This window comes from Danio rerio, chromosome 16, assembly GCF_052040795.2.
Source record: "Danio rerio strain M-AB ecotype USA chromosome 16, GRCz13ab, whole genome shotgun sequence".
Classification (NCBI taxonomy): domain Eukaryota; kingdom Metazoa; phylum Chordata; class Actinopteri; order Cypriniformes; family Danionidae; genus Danio; species Danio rerio.
Window position 1 is genome coordinate 33,360,177 of NC_141036.1, and position 19,397 is coordinate 33,379,573.

The 19,397-nt window shown below is 35.5% G+C and overlaps 1 protein-coding gene across 51 annotated transcripts in view; it reads right to left on the reverse strand.

Moving 5' to 3' along the window:
* Nucleotides 1–19,397, reverse strand: part of mef2d (myocyte enhancer factor 2d) — a 122,718-nt gene that overhangs the window by 26,572 nt on the left and 76,749 nt on the right. For all 51 annotated transcript variants that reach the window (XM_087285140.1, XM_087285129.1, XM_087285116.1 and 48 more), the window contains 2 exons: nt 12,493–12,700; nt 8,651–8,707 (listed from right to left, as the gene is read on the reverse strand). In XM_087285140.1, the coding sequence (XP_087141266.1) occupies nt 8,651–8,707; nt 12,493–12,700 (265 nt within the window). The remainder of the gene's footprint in view (nt 1–8,650; nt 8,708–12,492; nt 12,701–19,397) is intronic.

Genomic DNA, 19,397 nt, shown 5'->3' on the forward strand with positions numbered 1-19,397 from the left:
AGCTCCCTTGGTAAAGGAGGAAGGGGTGGATGCAGGGTTTCTTTGGAAAAACGAAGATAAGGGAGTAAATCTAGCTAGGCTACTTATAGTGAGTTTGGATCAATCTGATTGGCTAGCTAATGAGTGTAGATGAGTGGCTAGCTGCAGTCAATCATATCACGTGCTCCTCTTGAAATTAGTTTGTGAAACTTCACTTTGGGTGACAAGAGGCAAAAGGAACTGACTTCTTGCCATTCTGCCTGTGTTTATTCAGTAGTAACAATGCCCTGTTCTTTAAACAAAATGTGTAAGAAGCAACATTGTCCTACACCATTTCACAGTTGAAGATATCTGAAGTAAGTTTATTTTTGATGCTAATATCTCCACACTCAACAACCACGTTCCTTGTCATACATAATTACGCCGTTTCCACGCCATTGCATATGCACAAAAATGTTCAGCTTTTAATCCAATTGAGCATGTCTGATTGGATTAAGCCAATAGATTTTATATGAAATGGTTACATATGACACTTTTTATTTAGATTGTGCAACTAGTCCATTGTCATATTGATTATTTTTGTTCATGTAAATGTATTTATTGTTGGTATGGTTTAAAACTGACTGTCAAAAATTAAATTAGCACTTTCGTTCATACTGACATCTCATGTACACCTGGAATTATGTACTGTTTTTGTCAGTCTGATCTCAAGTAACCCACAACAAGTAAAAGTGTATAAGGGGTCTAAAATGATTTGAATATTTCGTTCTTGAGGTTGTACAAAATGTATTTGGATTGCTTCCAAATTGTAAATGCTCATGTGGTCAAATGCGTTCAAATGGCCACGAAAGACCACCTACTCTCTACTGACCTAACACATGATTTTGAGTACATTTGTTAGCCGCGTAACATTGGTTTGTTCATTCAATAGTACTTATGCGGTGAGTTAAGCAGTCCTGTGAAAGTAACGCACAACGTGACAAAATGAGTGCAAATGGTCTGTGTGAAATCTGAGCACAGGTGTTCACGAGACGGACTCAAACATGCTAATACCAGGTGCCAATGTGTCTCAGATGACCACATGTTATCGGATCACTGAAAACACATGTTAATACCATGTGGAAACAAGGCCAAACAGAATACAAACTTGACTTTAGTTGACTTCACAAGTCTCTGCTGTGTAAACAGGACATTTTGAATTTTGAGACTCGTTTCCAAATTCAGTATGATAACTTATATGTGTAGCACAACTTTAGGACCACAAAATACATGACTGTGATCATATTTTCTCTTTTGATGGAATAACCCAATAATAAAACACCAGGAAAAATAATCCTATTAGGGTCTCCTTCATCGCGGCAGATGTGTTTTCAAACACTTTGTGCCACACACCAAATCCTCTGTTTTTTTGGGATTACAACTCTATTATGTTGTAATTGGGAGGATTAATTGTGACTTGTTATTAGGTTGGAGAACCGCATTCCTTCCGTTGAGGAGGAAATGCAGTGAACAAGCAGACGAACACAGGGAAGATATCAGAGCATTAAACTGACACCAGTTCATCCTGTTCCTCGACCTTCTTCCCAGCTTTGTTGTCGAAATATTTTCACTCCATTTTGTTTATGATGCTGCAGGACTCGTAATGCTTGATCTAATCCGATAAGTAGTCAAACTCAAGGGCAGTGTTTGGAGAGGAAGGCAGAGTATGTGATTTGTGTTTCAGAGAAAGAGAGAGAGAAAGAGAGAAATAGAGAGACTGGGGACTTTCCCAATGTTTTCCCACATTCTGGAACTGAATAACACAATTCTCTCAACAACATTAACGTCACTCGCTAGTGCTATGGCAACACACTGATGTCTCAGCTGAACCAAAATATCCCAAATATTTATACTACAAATATTTTTAGCAGCGCTATTTTAACTTGCTGCTGCAAGAGAGACGTGGTTGGTTGGCTACAAGATTTTGATAGTAATGGGTAAAGTTCTGGGTCAAAATAGGCATCATAATCACTAATATTGTAATCCGTCTGAAAGTAAAAAAAAGAATAAAATGTATTTACTTTAAAAATATGAATAAAAAACTCATAAATTTCAATATGAACTTTATTTTAGCTCTAAGTTTTTAGTTAACAACCCTCATTTATAGAAAACAGACCTTTTGTATTATGGGTTTTTGAAAATAAGCTTCTATGCAACATGTACCAGCACTAAGTGAATGAAAACATCCAGGAGAGGTTTAAACATGAATGTGCAGCATGTTTAAAACGATTGATTCTTTAATGAAATACTCCACTTAGAATTAAATGAATGAATCATGTTTGGTTCGGATCTTTTGCCTGACCTCGTTGGCGTCGACATGGTACACCACCAAATATGTAGTACCGGATCCGGTGAAACATGAACGCGCCTTTTCCCCCACGGGGGATCATGGGACTGATCATGAAATGAAGATGACGATCACTGACAGATTTGGCTGCGAGTAATAAAAGCTTTGAGTTAATTTTCACAACAATACCACAATATAGCCAACCTAGTGCTGTGTTTGTTCCTGTCATTTTTCAGATTTTTTATACAATAACCTACGTTACAACGCAGGATACACCGGCCGTTTGCTAATAAAGGTAGGAGCAGAAGAGACTATTACTGTCTGTTCACACTGAAAGCAGCGAGAACGCTCAATTTAGCTGGAAGTCATTCATTTTCAATGGGAGCCGATAAGCGTCGAGGAGCAGCACAGCACCTCTTCGTCGGTGTGGGCGTTGAGGAGAGTTGAAATCAAGTCAACTTTATGGTAATGAGCTATGATGCGGTTCAGCAGCAAGCAATCCGAATGTAGAAGTCCACCGCTTGAAAGGAGTCCAGAGAACATGGTCACTGTGAACTTTGGTTCCGACCACAATTATTCCTATGGGTTTGTTTATTGTGGTTGCTGGATTTCTCATTATTTGCAATGTTTTATTACAGGAACATACATTTTTAAAAAGTTACTGGCGAGATACTGTTGTGCATTAATATTATATTTATATAAGCCACACCACATGTAACTTGATCTTACTTTCTTAAATTAATTTGATAAAAAAGTGCAACATTTTCATGCTAGAAAGCATGTTTTATGCCTGAATGTAACTGATATGCTGCAACAGCCTCTTTAAATACAAGATCACCATCGCAAATTGTCGCCCGAGTTGAAATCAGACAGCGTTGTCGCCAGGGCGGCCAGAGCGACCTTTGATGCTCTCACCGCCTTCAGTGTGAACACACAGTTATATATGGGACTTTGTCAGACTTTGACTTTTTCAGTAACTGTCACAGTTCATATGGACCAGTTTCTTCTTCCTCCGAATCATAACATGTAAGTGTAATTGAAATTGTTGCCTCGTTTTGTGTTCTCTACAAATTTTTTAATGTTATTTAATTGGGTGTTGTAACTTGTAATCACTCCATCTAGCTTATAATCACGTATCTATTATAGATCAGTATTTGTACTGCATCTCTCAGGTTAAATCTTCATGGGCTACTAACACATTGCGTCCAAAACCATGTTGAAAACGTGACAAGTGTTTTTTTTCTATAGCAATTTAAATGCGTTTCTGAACTCGCAATCCTTTTCGAGTTTCTGAACTCGCCATTTGTCTTTGCTATGGCCACCATCAGCTGTTCCTCACACGCACGGCCAATTTTCAAAATAGTTCAACTTTTGTCACTGTGTGGATTAATACTGAAGCTAGGTTTAAGAGTAGAGAAAGGCTGGTGTTTAACTGCATTACTTTAATGCATTCCTGCATTGGGCTCTCACATACTTTGTGTGCTACTTCATAGCCATGTTGGGCATTTCTCTCTGTTTCACGTTGAACCCAGTCAACCAATCACAACAGACTGGGTCATTGGATCAATCAAAGCAGATTAGCCTCATGTAACGGAGGGGTTTAGAAAAAAATTAATCACTGAACAAATCATATGGGAGTCGTTGGGATAATTAGGCAAAAATTAATGTATATTATAAGACAATAAAGGTGTTTTTTGACCTTGCATGCATATCAGCCTGTTATTGTATACCCCCAAAACCAAAAATAACCTTTTATTATGCATAATAAGGGCTCTTTAAAACTGTACAGCAACCCACAACCCTTTTCAACTATTCCTACAGAATATCATACATAATTTCAGTCATGATTTACTAAAACATGATTATTCTTTCACTTGTTGAAGCACCCACTTTTATCAAATCTCCCAAAATGTCCACTTTAATTTTTACCTTGATGGGTATTCTTAATATTGGGACACTGATTAAAGTATTAAAACTCTGCCAACCAATCGCAGTCTTCTTTAATGCTTCTAAAATGTACTATGTGCCAAAAATGTATTAATTCACTAAATAAAAAAGTTCAACAAAGAAAAATTTTGTATCAGCTACAGACTAAAGAGACTTTTGGAGTTTGATATTTTATCCTATCTGAGCTCAGGTTACAGGGCAACAACAACTGCGTGTTGCTCCACTAGATGTCTGTGTGTGCGCAACAACTTCGTCAGCAGCTCTGAATGGAAAGAGATTGCAAGGGGAGCTGCAATTCCTTGGCAGCAGCGAAGAGACGTGCTCAGCTGTTCTTTGCCCCAGGAAACACAGCTTTAACTTCAGTCTGGGACAGAAACGTGTATAAACACACTTGTTTATGCTCCATGAACTCTGGTCAGAAAGTATGCTGGTAAATCCAGTGGATATGATTGTATGAGTGCTGTCTGTGTTGGTAAATAAATACGAGTTATTGCTGTAAGCCCTGGCCTCTCTTAATCTCTACTTCAAAGGTCTGACTGGATTTTCTTTTCGTCTGTGTCTGTGTCTTTCTCACTCTCTGTCCCTCTCTCTCAGGGGAATGGCAGGAATGCTGGATGACGTCAATGCTGACATTCCCAGAGCAACAGCTGAGAATGGAGGGAAGGGAGGGGCGATGGACAGACACAGAGAGAGGGTAGAGAGAGAGGGTAGAGAGAGAGAGAGAGAGAGAGAGAGAGAGAGAGAGAGAGAGAGAAGAAGACCCAAGTAGAGGTAATGGACAAGGAGAAGCAGTTCGTTCAGAGCTGAGCAGGTTTATTGGTTGAACTAAATCTGAATCATATATATTTATATTAAACCACTTTCCATGGATAGGGTGCAAAACAATACTAAATCTGAAAGGAGGCGTTTAATCTCCAGAAAATGCGTCAAAAAAAATCTAATATCAAATATATTGATATCTAACTCAGGTGTAATAATAAGATAGATATAGATATATTTGATTTTCAAAAAAGGCAGAAATTAAAATGTTAATTATTAAATATATCTATATCTAACTAAATTTTCAAATTGGAATTTTATTAAAAATGAATTGTGTATTTTATTATATTTTTGTTTATTATATGCAATAAATGATTGCCAAAATGTAAAAATATAATATTAAATTTATTGATATCTTAATTTATATGTAATTTTAAGATAGATATAGATATACATTCATATTTTAATTTGAAAAAGGGCAGAAATTAAAATGTTTATTATCAAATATATATATCTCACGCAAATGTATTATAAAAATCTATAAATTAAAATGGTATTTTACAAAAAAAAAATTTATGTCTATTTTATTATATTTTGTTAATTATGTTTAATAAATAAACTAAATCAATTTAATTTCACCAAAGCTTTATTTGTTTGATTGTTTTCCCTCCTCAAACTTTGATAACGTGGTTGCAAGTTAAAACATGAGTAAAGTTAATACTAGGAGTAAAAACTTGGGAGGTGTTTTTTTGGTGACTCCAAAAGAGCCGTTAGCCTCGTTGCTGATTAAATGTTCACATTTTAAATGGTCACTTAAAATGTTCAGGAGACTCATGTGCTCTTTGATGATCACAAGCAGGAGAACCTACAGCTGTCAGGGACAGTCAAGATTGGCTGGGTGGAGAGAAGGGAGTGTGACAGAGGGGGACGGGACGAGACGGGACGGAGCGTGCTGGTTTAAGCTGGGTATTCAGAATGTCATGAATGAGATATGAAGAACAGCTGAGAGGGGAAAAGGATGGAAAGACAAGTCCTCAGAAGCACAGAAAAAAAAGTAAGGAGGAATAAAAGCCTCGTTCAGACCTGGTATTAACAAGCGTTTTCAATAATCTGATCACAAGTGGATGATGACAAGTTAAGGTGAAAAAGCGGGTCTGAATCAATTTGAGCTTATCTGCTTTTGACTACATCCAGAGGTGATCAAATACATGTAATAAGGTTGTGTAGACATGCATGTGATTAAATGAGTCACATTAGATTGCCTATTCTACGTTGACTGACCAAGCACATTATTTTGCAAGGTAGCCAAATCACACCGAACATGCTTTTCCGTTCTGAAAACGCAAGGCGCACTGCAATGCCTTTTTTGTTGACAAGAAAAAAAGAAGTGGGGCACACTTTTCATGTCGCTAGAAAACGACTGAAACAGCTGCGTATTGTGCGCAAGTTTTGCTGTTGGTATTGGTATGAATTTAATATTTAATAATATTGTTATATATATATATATATATATATATATATATATATATATATATATATATATATATATATATATATATATATATATATATATATATATATATATATATATGTATATATATATATAAAGATTTGGGAAGTCATACAGCTTCAAATAACTCAAAACAGTGACCACTAGTCTCTTCTCGAAACACTGCTGTCACCTCAATGAAAACCCCGCCTCTACTTTTATTTGATTGGAGAATCGTAACGTGCTTTCCCTGCTCAGAGATGAATTTTTTTTAACTGCTTGCGCACAACAGCAAAAACATGAGGCGCAAAAGGTGGTTAAAATACGAGGCGTGCAGGGCGGTGCGCTTTTCTATGTTGCTAGGCAACGACTGAATCAGCTGGGTATTGTGTGCAAGTGTTGCTGTTGATATTGATATAATTTTAATATTTAATAATATTGTGAAATTCAAGATTTAAGATTCATACAGCTCTACTATAGAATAAAAAAAGACATGTCACTAATTTCTTTTTGAATGGGGAAAGGTATAGTGGTAAATATGGCTAATAAAACCCGCCTACTAGTACAGTAGCCAATCATCGATTGCTATATAGCGAATAAAGCCTGCCTTCTAGTACAGGAGCCAATCATCGATTGCTATAGACTGACAATACTCTGGGGGAGGGGCTCGGACCAGACTAAGTTTGTGCAGATTTTTGTGTGATTCGGATGTTTAGAATTAAAACTAAAGAGACAATTGTTGTTTAATTTTACTGGTGATTCCTAATATGAAACTCAATGGTAAGCTTGGCAAGCAGTTTTGGAGAATTTGATGGTTTCCCATTCAGACAGAATGCCCGAGTAAACTGCCCAAGAGGCATTTCAAAGATGAGTGCCAAGTGAAATGCCTTGCCTTAAAAGGACTTTGCCACAAGTCTCTCCTTTATCTTCAAAAGTCTCTGTTGTCGTCTTGACCACACAAACACTGTTGTCACCTCACCGGAAACCCTCTGCTTTCATTTAATTGGAGAATGAAAAAGACGCCACTGACGTAACACACTTCTTCTGCTCAGAGTTCACTTTTTTTTAACTGCAAGCGCGTTGCGCGCAACGACAAAAAATGCAAGGCGCAGCAAGGCCCTTAGTAAGAAGCCTCACAACGCCAAAAGCACGTTCGGACCCTTTATCAGTTATCTCATTTTGTGAGTATATAACTGGAGCAAAATTACAACAAAAAAACAACAAACATATACAGCACTTTGGTCAGCAGTATCTCCGTTAGATAAAACAGTTCCCAACATGCAACAGTCTGTTCAAAGAAAAAGTTCACCAAAAAAAATTTTTATTTAAACTTAAAATGTTTCAACAAGTTTTTTATTGAGTTTCATGAGGACAAAAGATAATTTTGAAGAATGTAACCATTGATATACATATTATTTGTTGTTTCCATCCTACTATGGAAATCAGTGTTACAGGATTCCAACATTTTTCTAAGTATCTTGTTTTTTATTTAACCGTTGGGAACAAGGGAAAATAATGATGGAAAATTTTTCATTTTTGGGTGAACTATCCCTTTAAGTGTTCCACTTGAGATCCAACAAAAGAAGTCAATGGTGACCAACCATTATTCGGACACCAACATTTTTCAAAATATTTTCTTTTGTATTAAACAGAGGAAAGAAAGTCATACAGGTTTGAAACAAGTGAGTACCACTGACGAAATGTTCACTCTGGATTTGAACACCAGGTTTTAATGTGGTCAAAAAGAGAGTGATAGCAGAAGGCTTGGGTAGGAAAACTGACATGCATGGTGTTGAACCGTAACATTCCTGTCACTCGTGCCCCACGGTCCCAAGAGAGTGTTTACAGGCATGCTTGGAGAGCACACTATGAGCTTCAGCTGTCATGAGCAAACAGGTGTGTGACAGTGGACTGATCACTCGCTTTTAGATTTTGTGCCTGGACAACCTTCACGGAGCTGCTGTCATTCTCATAATCACAGTCAGATCAGATCATATCTTATCGGATGAGATGGAAAAAGCCTCTCTCCACTCTGTGGGTCTTAAGTGTGCCCTTCGATTTTAAGCAGCTTGACTCAGACTGATGCATAATTCAGGTGAAAATGAAGAGGTGTTATTGGGGCCGTCTGGCTAGTGGGAGGCAAGACTTACCCACAGGGCTCGGGCACGCTCCATTTGAATTGTTGAGGTCACCACCCAGAAGAGCACCTGGAAAATAGAAAGAAGAGCTTACAGGGAGCCTGAAACCTTGAGTTAAGCCATCAAAGTCTAGTGTAAAGCTAAATAAATCTGACAGTAGACATGAAGGCTTTGTGTTTTAAACTAAAATCCATCATTATTATCTGACTTTCATTGCTTATCATTTAATAATGGTTTTCAAAGTTTCATTTATTCACAAACACTGACTTTTACACACGTTTTGCTTTATTTATTGATTGAATTTTAAGAGGATGGCATGGTGGCTCAATGGTTAGCACTATTGCCTCACAGCAAGAAGGTCGCTGGTTTGAGTCCCAGCTGGGCCAGTCGTCATTTCTGTATGGAGTTTGCATGTTCTCCCCGAATTCGCATGAGTTTCCTCCGGGTGCTCCGGTTTCCCCTACAGCCCAAAGACATGTGCTCTAAGTGAATTGGATGTAATAAATTGGCCATAGTGCGTTATGAGTGTGTGAATGAGAGTGTATGGGTGTTTCCCAGTACTGGGTTGCGTCTGGAAGGGCATCCGCTATGTAAAACAAATGCTGGAATAGTTGGTGGTTCACTCTGCTGATAAATAAGGGTCTAAGCTGAAGGAAAATTAATGAATTTTAAGAGAAAATTTTAATTTAATCACTTGTTCAAAACCTATTTGAGTTTCTTTCTTCAGTTAAACACAAAAGAAGGTATTTAAAAAATAGTGATAGCAGGCAGCCTTTGACTTCCATAGTAATTTATTTCCTATTAAGGAAATCGATGGCCAGCAACCACCAAATTTTTGTCCTCTGTTCAACAGAAGAAACTCATAAAGGTTTAAAACCACATGAGGGAGAATAAAAGATGAGATTTTTTTTTTATTTCTGGGTGAACAACCCCTTTAACCGCATAGCATAGAATAGAATTAAGAAGAATATAATTTGCAATACTGTATATTTCCATTCAAAGTTTTGGGGAAAGTATTTTGGGGGAAGTATTTCGAGTTTTTTAAATCATTAGTGAAGACTTTCACACTATAACAATAATATCACCTAAACCTGCTTATATTTTTGACTTTCTATTCAAATATGTCACTATTAATATGAATAATAAATGTTTACTGCACAAAATCAGTCTATTAGAATGTTTTCTGAAAGATCATGTAAGACTGATGAGAGGCATAATAAACATGTGGCTTTATAATAAAAATATTACATTTAGGAATAAATAATATTGAATAGATAATATTGAATATGGAATATTGAAATGGTAATTTTTAAAATGATAATTATTTTTTACTGTTTCTATGACCCAAAAATAGCAAAATAAAAATTAATAAAACCAGCACATTTAGTGTGAAATAATTGTTATGAATATAATGTATCCCTTAAATGACCTTCTAGTTTGATCATGCCACGTATTAGCAACTGCTTTCATAACAGATGTTTGCACTCACAGAGCTATTAAAATATTTCCACTCAAATCAATATTTAATTGTTTACTTGTATGGGATAATGTACATCAGGTCAGTTGTTATAAGAAAATAAACCCTTTCAAAGTGATTCAAGTTTCACGTTGGGGTCTCGATTCCCCTTTTCGTTGTTTATTCAGTGATAACAGCTGTCTGGACTGAACAAATGTCTGTATATGCACTTTTAAACTGTCTCTCATGCATGTTACACAGCTGTTCCTACAATTTCCATTGTCTGTTCCTGGTGGCAATAAAAGCTTCCGTTCTGAAATGATTCGATTGAGCAGTTATTTCTTTCAAAGCTTTTCCTAACAGTGATTATGTTACATGAGTCAGTAGTCCTTCAAGTTTTCAAGGATGCATTAGAACACGTTAATGTTCACACTACAAATGTTCTCCTTTGAGTGATCACAATGAGATGCTGTGAACCCCATTTACTATTCGATTTCTATACAACATTAAAAGCAATTCCTGTTCATGTTGTAAAGGTTCTATTGTTTCCATTTGTTCATGCATTTAACAAACAATTACGTAAAATTGTACATTTCTTACAGAATTTGTTTTAAGGTTAATAATAGCAGTTCACTGTCAGTGGTTGAAATATTAAATACATTTTTAAGAGTTCACACTTAAATATGCTTGAGGTTAATAGCAGGTTTGCCATGCTGTCCAGGGAGAGAACCCTGAGCTGGGAGATAATTGAGCCCAAGTCTCCTGCCTGGTCAATGATCATATAAAAGGGGGTCAAGATCAGTGTCTCAAGGGCTCCCCCTGGAAAAGGAGGAGATGGGGTGGAAGGGGGATTCTTCCAACACGAAGATAAGGCAGTACACTGTAAAAAATGCAAGGTTCCACACAATTCAATTATGCAGTCCCAACACAAATTGATTAAGTTAACTTGACACTTTTAACAAATTTATGTGGATTGAACATAAAAAAAATACATTTTCCCAATGAAATGTCAAGAATTGTGATGTTTCAGCTCATTTTAATTAAGTAGTTTGAACAACTTTATATATATATATATATATATATATATATATATATATATATATATATATATATATATATATATATATATATCACAGTGATATATATCACAGTGTCACAGAAACAGCAACGCATGTGTGCATCATTTGTTGCAGAGATGCTATTGGTTAAATGCTGGCAAAGTAGAACATGGAAGCAGTTTGAAGAGGAAAGCGCGAGTATGTCTGCTGTCTGGAAATATTATAAAGTTGATGATGACAACACTGCCATAGCCAACTGAGATACTGTAAGTAAACTTGGCATTGCCTGCCGGGTATTTTAAGTTGAGGTGCTATTTGTTTTTATATTTACTGTTGCATGTCCAAAAGTAAGGAATTTATGTTATCTCACAGAATTTATCAGTTTGTTCAAATAAGGTGAATTAAATAAAAAAAAAATCATCCTGGATCTGTTTCTTTGCTCTTCTTTATTCTTTTTTTATGTATTATAGAAGTATCGAATCGGGTTTTGGTATCTGTAGATACTCAAAATCCACTGACTTGGACTTGAACTCGAGGGGCAAAAAAAAACCTGATAGGGACATCCTTAGATTAAAAATCTAATGAAATTACAATATTTAATTTAGATAAATTTATATTGTGTAGTTTGAAAAATCATGCACTTTAAGAATTAATTTTGTTTTAAATTAGTGTTTTTGACTAATTTAAATAATTCTTAGATGATGATGACCTTCTCTCAAAGTTTTTTTCCCTTCACTTTCGTCAATTGGTAAAGTTTGTTCCTGGCCACTGCTTTGATTGGTTTGGGACTTGTGGAGCTGCGCATCAATGGATTTGCTCTTCAGTGTTTGGACTTTCAGCAGTGAAAATTAAACCTCACTGATCGGAACTAAACTGAACTTTGAAAACTGGACTGACACTGTTTATATTCACTATAACCTTCTATGTTAAGCTGCTTTGACACAATCTACATTGTAAAATGAACAGGATTATGGAAATAAACATGAAATGAATTGAATTATAGCAAAACAAATAGCAGCCCAATTAAATATGCAAAATCAATGAATACTGAATAAAGTTAAAATCTGAATAATTAGCCAAAATTGTCTTTATACTGTACCGTAAAAAAATTGCATCACATATTAACAGAACAAAAAAGTTCACTATGTAACGAAGAAGAAGGTCTTAGAGGCACTTTTCTGCAGAAATCAGTGGTGTGTCTCAGAAACAGCTGCTCTGTGTAATCCGACACCAACAGGGCAACATTACAAGCTCATGTACAACACTGCATGAGTTACTATTTCCTCCTTCCTGCTTTCCTCACTGGTACCCAGCAGCAGTGATGTGCTTAGGGTTTTTACCTGCGCTGGCGGGTCTCTGTGGCAGGCCTGGAGAAACCGTGTTCCTCTGGAGCTGGGGCTGCTGTGGTGAAAGCAGGCGCGGGTCTGTGAGGGTCGAGGTGACGAAGGAAGTGGTGACGAGACTGCTTGGATTGCTGAATGGCAACGGGCTCTGATTGGACACCGGCACTGTGACTGGCATGGAGAAAGTGGGCGCTGGCACTGTGGACTGAGAAAGCACAGATAAAGAGGGGAAGAGGTTAGCTGCTTCAACTTGCATACTTTCATGTACATCAAGATAACACGCAAATGGCCACACACTGGTTTTAATAGCATGCAGTGACTTGTGCAAACATCTCCAAAGCAGAGCACGTGAAGTTACGAAGTGCAACGTTAATTTCGGAAGAACTGAAAATGGTCGATTTTCCTGATTGGCTGGAAACGAAAAGCTTTTTTCTTTTGCTCTTCTCACACATACTCTTAAACTGTTTTTGCTGCCTTCATTTGTTGTTGTTCTCGTTCAGTTTTCTTTCCAAACTGAGAAACAAGGAATTGGTTCAGTGTCGCTACTGTGGGCAAACTAAGTACTGCACAAACAGTTCAAAGTGTGAACGTCAGTCAGCTATGTATGAAGGTTTGATTGCGTTTATGGAGTACAGTGTAACATGATCAAGCTTTATTTCTTTTTTAATTCACCTCTCCCTTACAAATATTTCTAATTGCTAATCGCACAATGCAGTGGTTCCCATAGTGGGGGTCAGGACACTATGGGGGAAGGGGGATTGCTTGATGATTTCCAAAATTCAAATACATTTTATAAAACTATTAGAATTGCCATATTTTATCCAAACTAACTACATATAAAAATAGTAGTTAATCGATACATTAAAGGTGCAGTAGGTGATTGTCTTCGGAAATATTTTGTTGTTGTGCTGGTTGAAAGTCTCTTTACATTCCTATAATAATGATTAAAGTAAATGGTCTTAATATATAAATGTGTATTTACACATTCTGGGTGAGACATAATAATAAAAAATGTTCATCCAATTAAAATTTGTCGTGCCGACGATTCCCTTAATTCTGATAAGTAGCTGATGTGGATTTGGTTGTTTTACGAATTCAGTGTTGTTGCACTGAAATCTTCCGTGAATAGATTGATGTGACTATTTTCAATTTCTAAAGGGACCTTTTACAGCATTGATACTGTAGATTTTAATTTAGTTTAACAGCAAAACATAATATCGCTATTCTGCCTAGCCTGTTGGACTGAGGTGAAGTTGATTTTATATTCACATCACATTGGTTTATTTTTAAACAATGACAACCTGTGAAGCGGTCCCTATATTGGTTTTACCATGCTACTTTAAATATTTAGTCTGAAATAGCATGTACTGTAAGTATGGCTTAGTAATAAGTGTAATTCCTGCACCCCTCCAGCCAAACACTAAGCATACAGTAGTTGCTTTAGGACAAAGCGTGTGAAAGAGTGAGACTAGTGATCCTTGCATGCTTGAAATATTGCACATACTGACAAGTTTTGCTAGCTATACAAATGAAAATGTGCTTGATATAATACAGTTTTTCGTTCAGAATTGTAGTGTTATAAAGTACTTTACAGTTTTCTAACTGGCAAACGATCTAGTAGGTTTTCATCTTTAAGGTGTGTGCGTTCGCGTTTCAAGAGGTGTGGCTTTGGATGGCAGGGGAGGGACTGTGTTTCAAAGATATTATGTTAACCTTTTAGCATTTTGGCAGATCACCTAACGCACCTTTCAAATATGTTGCTAATAAAAAGGCTTTAGCCTTTAGATAAAAAAACACTTCAAATTCATTCAGTGGTTTGCAACCCCTTAGGTGACTACATTATATTAAAAACACACAAATATTTGAACATTTTAGACACCTTTTCATCACTCATATACATTAAAAATAAATACAAGTCACTACTGAACGTGAAGGATTATCTCTGAGTGTCAGTCTCAAAAATTATACCTAAAATGGACTTACGGTGTTTTCATTAAATGAGGTTAATGTTGAAATTAATCATTTACTATAAAAACATTATATGGTTTGACGGAAGAAAAAACATGATTGGGAAAAAACAGCCTATGCCGGTTATTAAAAAGAATCAGTCAGTATTTTCGTTTTGTAATATAAATTAATTATTTAAATGAAAATAATTTAGGGCAGTCCTATTTATTTTATTCATTTTATTTAGATTATTCTGCTCTTCTGTGCTAAACACTGCAGGTGCGTGAAGATGCTCTGTTGTTCTGTTCTGTTATTAATATGCTAGCATTTAAAAATAAATCAGTAGCCTATTTTAAAATGCAATATTTAAAAAGAATTTTCAACATGCTTGAAACATCTACACAATGGAGTTTAGCTCTGTTTGGTTTTTCAACAGTATTTTGTTACAAAAAAAACAAAAGTTTGGCAATTTATTTATTTTATATATGGCTATTTATATTGTTAATAATTTGCATAGTTAATATTGTTCTTTGATGTTTAGTTTATAAAGATTTTTCAAATGTTATTTAAATAAAAAATAGTTTTAAAAATCTTTTTTTTTCCCCACCCCACACGAAAAAAAAAATCGTGATACGAACCGAATCGTGGATCAAAAATCGTGATACGAACCGAATCGTGGGTTTGGTGTATCGTTACAGCCCTAATGGTTGTAAGACTGTTGCATTTATTTATGTTGTATTATGCTTGTGTTTTAGGAATATTGGTATTTGTGGGGAGCGCAGTATTTGTATATTTATAACCACATCCAAAGATAGTGATGGTCTCCAGTCACTAGCATTGTTATTTTAGGGCTTGTGAGCTAAAAAGTTTGGAAACATCTGGCCTTGTGCACGCTGTCCAGAATGAGCTTATGCAACCTGAATAATTTGTTTGTCGTACAACAATATGCACAACATGAGTCTATATTAACCACATTTACTTTTAGCAGCTGATTTGTGTTTGGACCCGAAAACGAAAACAGTGATGCATGGCATCAGACATAACAAGCAGATAGACATATTTTTGTTTAGTAGTGAAGCTATTATACTGCATTTTAGTCTGCAACAGTTGTCCTTAAACTGGTAATATGACTCTAGGGAATAACCCACGGCGCAGGGGAGGCTCAGGTGTTTCAAACAAGGGGCATGTGGCCGTGACAATTCCTGAGTCAGCCAAGCTTCGTTCTTCTGTTTTCTGAAGGCCAATTAACCAGCTTCAGCAATCAGTGTGGACTCAAACTGTCCAGATGCTCTGATGGAGACCCATTTTCCCATGATCCTCAGCAAAACCAGGGCCTCTAAAATTAGAATGTGGGCCGCACTAGGCCTCCTGTGTTCTGAGTGGGACCCAGTTTGATAGAGTTAGTCTGGCTGTTCCTCTGTCCTTCTCCCTTTCTCCTCTAGCCTCTCTGTCGAAGCGTCAGTAGAAAAATGTAGTTTGAAGAACGCAGGTTATAATGTTGGAAAGAAACTGCAGGGTTTTGGTCTCCGTATATGGGTGATTACTATGGAAACACATTTTCAACTCAGGATTTAAAAAAAATTATAATACAGAAAGGAAATTGGGACTTTTATTCCCACAATTTTGACATAATTTTTTCTCATGACAACAGGTTTAAGAGGCTTTTTTTTTAATTCTACATTTATTTTGCACCATTGTCTAGCAAATTTTTTAAAGGTTATAAAATCACATGTTTTACAATAACAAAAAAATGAGATGATAATCCATAATTAAAAAATAAGCTTACAATTATGTGAAAAAGTCAAAATTGTGAGTTAAAGATTCACAATTATAAGTAAATAACAAGAATGGTGAGTTTTTTCCATGGTGGAAATGGGCTTTAATAGATAACCAATTAAGGACCGGTATCACAACTCTGTGGTAACATGCCCTATTAGTCAATGTAATAACTTCTATTAACTAACAATGAACAAAACATTTGTTCCAGTACTTGTAATCTTTTGAAAATTAATACATAATTAATTAAATAAACTGTTAGCTGTTATTAAAACTGTTCGTTCATTTTAGTTCTGTTCTATAAAATAGTGTCATATAATAACAAACAGATCAATGGTTCAATTTGAATATTATGTTCATAAACAATACAATTAATGCATAAATTAGGTATATCATAATGTAAAGTTTTCCCCCGATTTTTTTGTCTATATATTGCTCACTGTTTTTCCAAGTTCACTAAAATTAGCAAACAAAACGTAATAAAGTGTAAAATTAGCATATGAAACAGGGATATTATTTAACAAAATTACATTTTTGGTGTTTTTGATATCATTCTTAGAGCAATTTTAACCTACAACAGGTTTTTATGCCATTAGAATTTAAGAGTACATCATCTATAAATCAATTCATATATAGTCTGTAAAAGTAGCATATGAAACTGGCATATTGATGTGAAGATTTCATTTAAACATATATTACATTTTGTGTTTTTGATCAGATTTTTCAAGCATTTTTAACCTCCAACAGGTATTTTTGGCATTAGAATTTAGGCGTACATCGTCTGTAAACTAAGTAAATCAATCGTACATCGTCTGTAAAATTAGCATGTGAAACCAGGATGCTGATTTTAAAATTTCATTTAAACATATTATATTTATTTTTGTGCTTTTGATCAGATTTTTAAAGCCTTTCTAACCTCTAACAGTTTTTTTTTGGCATTAGAATTTAAGCATACATTGTCAGTAAAAAATGTATATCGATTTGTACATCTTCTGTAAAATTTGCATACGATATTGGCATACTGATTTGAAGATTTATTTTAAACATATATAAAATGTTGTGTTTTTGATCAGATTTTCAGAGGATTTTTAACCTCCAAAAGTTTTTTTTGCTATATCAGAATCTAAGTGTACATTTTTTGTAATAACGTTTTTGTAAAAAAATGTACTGATGCCAAAGCTATTTCAAAGAAATTTTAAGAGGAGTAACCCATGTAGCACAGCACGCTATAGACTGAGCCTGTGGACGAAACAGCAACTAATTTCCAGCACTGCACGCAGGCCAGGCAGGGTGAAGGGCAGGAGGGACTGAGGACAGGGGAGGGTCATTAGTGTGAGACGAGCAGCTGCTTTCAAAATATGGAGCACCAAACAAACCACCTGTGAATTTTGACACCAAGACTGGGTAAAAAATAGTTTGATAGTCTTCAATTTCTCAGCAAAAAGTGCAATCTCACAAATCCGAATGTGTCTTCAACAACTGAAGACAAGTACAACAGACTCCATATAATATCAGTCTAGACACACACACAAGTGATAGACGACTGTGAAAGGAAAGACACTTGGTGACTGTGACGTTGAGGAAGCGCGTGACCAGTGAAGTGAGAAAGACTGGTTTCGGGAAGCAACTTGGAATTTTTGGATTGGAGCTCAATGGAGGTGATTATTTAGTAGATATAAATAAGGCCATTAATACAGCATAAAAATATAAAGTGCACCGCTCACAAATCTGTCTTTCAAATTCATATTTTTAATAGGAAGCTATACAATATTATATTTGTGCATTTACATTAGATTAGTCAGTACTGAAGTAAAATCTGAAGCTTATCTAACAAAACTTACGATAATGGTTAAAAAATGAGAACACTCAAGTTTATATGTAAGAGAAAAATTTTAAATACAAATACTTAAAAAAGAGGAAAAAATCAAAAGAAGCACAAAAAGGGAAAATTTTTGTTGAAATTTTGTAAGTTGCAATTTTTTTTTTCAATATTTTACTTGAATTTAATTGTTTTGTCTTTCAATTTCTAAATATGTTTGGTGACTAAAATATTATTTGAATAAATGTATCCGTTTAATAAATCTGTCTTGTTTAAATGCACCAAAATACATTGACTATATTTACTAAGAAATGAATAGAAATATTAATTTTCAAAATGGGACGTACTCAGTTATGCTGGGCACTGTATGATGAATAAATGACAGAATGAGCAGATTTTGATCAAAAGACGATTTTAAAAGTGATTTAATTTCTTTTTATAAAGCTGCAACTTTTTAAAGATCCACAGAAGATTAAATTCAACAGTATCATTAAAAAGTATTAAAGATTAACTTTAACACACTTTGTAATTGCCAAATGCAACCAAAAAATTAAATATAGACCAAAAGCAAGTCAATATCCTATACTAACAGTAGCTCTGAAAAGCCTGGGGTTAGTAATTTGTTTTAAATAAGGTATTTTATACTTATAATTATTATTATTATTATTTTAATATAAGTTATTATTTTTAGGGGTTTTCACCTTAATTGGGACAGGACAGTGGAGATTTTACAGACAGCAAAGTGTGGGGAGCAGAGAAAGGGGAAGGATCGGCAAAGGACCTCGAGCCAGGATTTAAACTCGGGTCGCCGTGAGCACATCGGTGCTCTGTCAACGCACTTACCACTAGGCTAGTGGCGCCAACATACTTATTATTATTATTATTATTAATTTGATTACATTATTATTAATTATGATTACAAGGCCGCATTTATTTCATCATATTATAAAATATTTTATTCTGAAAATATTTTTAAATAGTTTCTTTAGTAGTGCATTAAAATGTTTTTTTCTGTGATTTTTCAGTGTTTTTTATATTTATTTATTAATTATTTTTTCTATATATTTGCTTATTAGGGTGGCATGGTGGCACAATGGTTAGCACTATCACCTCACAGCAAGAAAGTTGCTGGATCGAGTCCCGGCTGGGTCAGTTGGCATTTCTGTGTGGTTTTCTCCGGGTGCTCCGGTTTCCAGTTTCTCCCACAAGTCCAAAGATGCTATGCGCTATTGTGCTGGTGAATTGGGTAAGCTAAATTGGCCATAGTGTATATGTGTACATCTGGTCCTCCAGGTTGGGGGTTGAGCTTTGGGATAACAACCCACCTCATAAAAATTACGAAACACCAACATGGTGCGGC